Source organism: Aphanomyces invadans (assembly GCF_000520115.1).
Source record: "Aphanomyces invadans strain NJM9701 unplaced genomic scaffold supercont1.30, whole genome shotgun sequence".
Lineage (NCBI taxonomy): Eukaryota > Oomycota > Saprolegniomycetes > Saprolegniales > Verrucalvaceae > Aphanomyces > Aphanomyces invadans.
Window position 1 is genome coordinate 704,185 of NW_008580175.1, and position 3,614 is coordinate 707,798.

A 3,614-nucleotide genomic window follows, 5' to 3' on the forward strand; every position below is an offset into this window, starting at 1 on the left:
GAGGATGGCGCCAAACAACTTCATGGTTCTGGAGGGGGTCGAGCGCAAATTTAAAAGTGACTCTTGTCATTCAATGGAGTCAAACCTGTGCACACTGGATGCCTCTTGGAATGTTCCGTCTTCGTAGAGCCGGGGTCGTAAGGGTGCACCGGTCTATCCGTCAGATTGATGCGATATGCGTCTGAATTTGCTGGGGGTGGTTGCTTTTTCGTATTTCTCAAGCGGGCGTTCTGTGACCACAGCGGCGTGACGAGATTGGGGCTGCGGTGGGTGTGTTTCTGATTTGCATGTCTTGGACGATGGTGAACGATTTGAAGAGGGACGTTGGCTTGGACACGAGTAGAACCGCAGGTTGGATCCCCGGCTTAATCAAGCCCAAACTCTTTCGAGTCATGGCAGTGTTTGCCGGGGTTTCTCTTCCTTGGTTTGCCAACTCGCGTCGGCCACAGTGCGAAGCAACCCACATGTCTCTGGTACCTCACACGACACAGTTGCAATGCACGACTGAGATAATCCTACCGTATCGTTCGAACGAACGCGCGGGTCTCACTCGACTCTGGTCGTGCCTCGACCACGGTGCTACACCACTGGACATGTCGCAGAAACATGGGGGGCGCCAGTATTATTCATCCCGAGCCCGCCCCGACGACCAAGCAGGGAGGATATCAGCTCAGTGACGAGGTACGTTAGTGGGTTTGCCGATATTACGACTACTGATGCCTTCTCGCGTTGTACTCAATGGTTGGTTTTTTGAAGTGTCGGGGGGGGCGGGGTTCATCGGAACGCGGTCCTTTATTCCGTGAATGGATTGGAAAGAGAGTAGCGGTATCAAACCGAATTGCAAGAAATAACCTGTAGTAATTGAGCTAAAAACGATATACCGATGACGTTGGCCAAGTTGAGAGAGCATCGGTTTACTGTTTCAAAGGACATATTGTTTCCACCCCCGGCTTCCATGGCATTTTTGATCCATGACATCCTCCTCTCCCCCAACGGAATTCAGGCATCAAAACACCTTACGACTGCGCTTCGTCGAAGAACAGGTCGGCCGCGGACCAATGCTTGGACCCATCAGCAAGTACGATTGCCGAGCCTGGAACTCTACCCACGGCTATTGTGACCACTGATTGGCAAAATCTTGCTGCCTGCATGCATGCTAGTTTGTGTGTCGCCGCCGTTGGTGTATGTTTCTGACTCTGGAATACAGGCATTACAGTATCACCTACTCTACTCGAATTCTCGGCTTGGAAACCCATGCACTTGGGAGTACATGGCGCGAATTACTAGTACGTGAGTGATGCCTGCTCGAGACACGTCTGCCTTCTTGCACTGCAGCAGCCCCGGAACGTCGGTCGAGGTTGTCATTTGGGAATCGTGGGGCTGATGCACTTCAGCACAGTCGCCACACCCATCACAAACTTGTTGTGTCCTGTGTAACACGACTGCGCTTTGTATGGAAATGTGGCGTCGATCACAATGTCCCCATGGCAGAATTCATCCGGTTTATAAACTCCATTTATCCGGACTTTGTCCTCGCGCGCATTTTCGAAATTGGATCGTGCATGACGGACGCGACGGTGGACGAAGAAATGGTCGGTGGATGAAGCGACATGAATGATTCACTGCTTGCGTAGATGGGGCCGCGTCTGCGCTGAATTAATATTCCTCGTTGTGTAGACATTGATGCAGACGCCGGAGGCTGAAGACAAGGAGATGGAGAGGCAGATGCGAGACCTCGAAACGTACAAGGAAGAAATCGAGTTCTGGGCACAAGAATGCGTGAAAATGGAAACACAAAGAGTCGTGGTTTGCGCATACGTCCGAGTTACCCTCACCCCTTCGATTTTGTAGATGCAAAGTCAACGCATGCACCAGGAACTTCAAGCGGAAGTCCGCGTCATCGTCGAACAGATCAACTATATCAATGCAGAGCTCATCAAGGCATGGATAAACCAAGTTCTGAAATCACTAACTGGTGTTAGGAAACGAATATCGTCGACTTGCTAAAGCAGGAGTACTCGCAGCAACGTTCCAAGTTGCTGGATCTTGTTCCAGGTACAGACAATGACTCAATTCAACTCAAACTCGTTTTCAGCCAGCACTTCCGATGTGGACCATGTGCGTTCTGCTGCGCAGTGCTGTCCAGTTAAACTCGTTGCAGCTTGCAGAAGTGATACTACATTTGGCGAATCGGCCAAAATTGCTCCATCGTAAGTGATCCACGTATGCCATGCCTCACATTCTCTACCTGTAGAAGAGCTTGATCAAATCAGACGTCACAAGAATGATTTGCAACAACAAGTAAAGTTGATACTGACTAAGTTTCTAAACTTGCTCCAGATTCTACTGCAAGACAAGAACATCAATGCGCTCGAGAGACTGAGTCTCGGCCAGGCAAGCCGCGTGGAATCGTTGGAAAAGGATATCGTCGAACTAGAAGGCATTCTTTATGACACGGAAGTGGAAACGCGCCAGCTGCGGGAGTCGTACAAATTGTTGATGCACCAAATTCATCATCACCGTGAGCAGGTGAGTCTTTCGAGCCTATTCATGCCGTATGAGTATATTGTACTGATCAACACAAGGTTCCAAAGCCGCACCGAGACCATCGAACGTCTCCAATAGATGAAGCATCTCATGAATGTGTCCATCGTAGGACTAAATGCGTGTTGCTTCAGGAATATTTTATGCAATATGTTTATAGCGATCGCGGAGTTGGTACCAGAGGTCGAATCTATCCCACATTCCAAGCCGCACCGCAACATTAAGGACAAATTCAACCAAACGGCGGCAGATCTCATCCAGTCGTTCCAGAAGCGTCGTTGTGGCAACACGAGCATGTCGTCCAAACGCCAAAAGACTGCGCGCGTATGATGGATTGGCTTTCAATTGGAAAGGTGACGTTACAACAACTAATTCTTGCGGCGTGTCATGTGGTCGTAAATGACCACTTGCATGTATTCGTTCGTCTTGATTTCGGTGCGCGTCGAGTTGTCGCCGGGGTTGGCTTTGGGGTCAACATTAATCACTTTCCGGTCTCTCTTGTTCTTGAAGAGGAGTCCCGTCTCGCTGTCAGCAATGACCTACCACGGCAGTCTCTCATTCCTGTGACGAGAGAATCATCCACCCACCTGAAAGTTTGGACTCGAGTTGGACGTACACGTTTGCGTTTCCCAATTGTAGTAGCTCAAGTCGGAAGGTTTCGGCAACAACCGCTTCTTTCGCTCAAAGTACGGCTCGAACGCTTCCGACTTGAGCCGAAGGGCGTAGTCGATGTAGCCGCTGACCTCTTGGCCCTTGGAGTTATGATCGCGGATGAAGATGATCGACTGCTCAGCGGTAAGTCCGTCACGGCACGATGCACTTGACACTCGACGTACCGTCAATTTCCCGTTGCGCACCATCTCTTCGCGACTTGCCAACGCCGACAAAAACGCGAACTGCGAGAAGTCTTTACCAGCACTGGCCAACTGCTTGGGCAAGTTGGTCTTTTGCGCATTTCGCTCACGCTCCATCTTTTTGCGCGCGTCAAAGTCCTCCCGCCGCAAAGTTTCACCCGTCCCGCGGTACCCCAGCTCAACGAGCTGGCGGGCCAGTTCTTCGTCTTCCAGGTA

At 50.7% G+C, this 3,614-nt stretch overlaps 2 protein-coding genes across 15 annotated transcripts; one reads left to right on the forward strand and one right to left on the reverse strand.

Moving 5' to 3' along the window:
• Positions 1–1,532: 1,532 nt before the first annotated feature.
• Positions 1,533–3,035, forward strand: H310_11313 (hypothetical protein). 14 transcript variants are annotated; one of them, XM_008877925.1, is made up of 10 exons: positions 1,533–1,592; positions 1,635–1,800; positions 1,852–1,941; positions 1,983–2,055; positions 2,096–2,118; positions 2,162–2,210; positions 2,255–2,301; positions 2,341–2,529; positions 2,586–2,652; positions 2,705–3,035. In XM_008877925.1, the coding sequence occupies exons 2-10, from the start codon at positions 1,684–1,686 to the stop codon at positions 2,872–2,874; spliced, it is 825 nt and encodes a 274-aa protein (XP_008876147.1). In that variant the 5' UTR covers positions 1,533–1,592; positions 1,635–1,683; the 3' UTR covers positions 2,875–3,035. The 14 variants fall into 14 exon arrangements, with proteins under 14 accessions (XP_008876147.1, XP_008876146.1, XP_008876145.1 ...); XM_008877924.1 differs by having other exon boundaries at positions 1,678–1,800; XM_008877923.1 differs by having other exon boundaries at positions 2,255–2,529.
• Positions 2,913–3,515, reverse strand: H310_11314 (hypothetical protein; the record flags this gene model as incomplete). Its single annotated transcript, XM_008877936.1, has 3 exons — positions 2,913–3,083; positions 3,132–3,329; positions 3,381–3,515. 3 exons carry the CDS (start codon positions 3,513–3,515, stop codon positions 2,913–2,915), a joined length of 504 nt encoding a protein of 167 aa, XP_008876158.1.
• Positions 3,516–3,614: the final 99 nt, after the last annotated feature.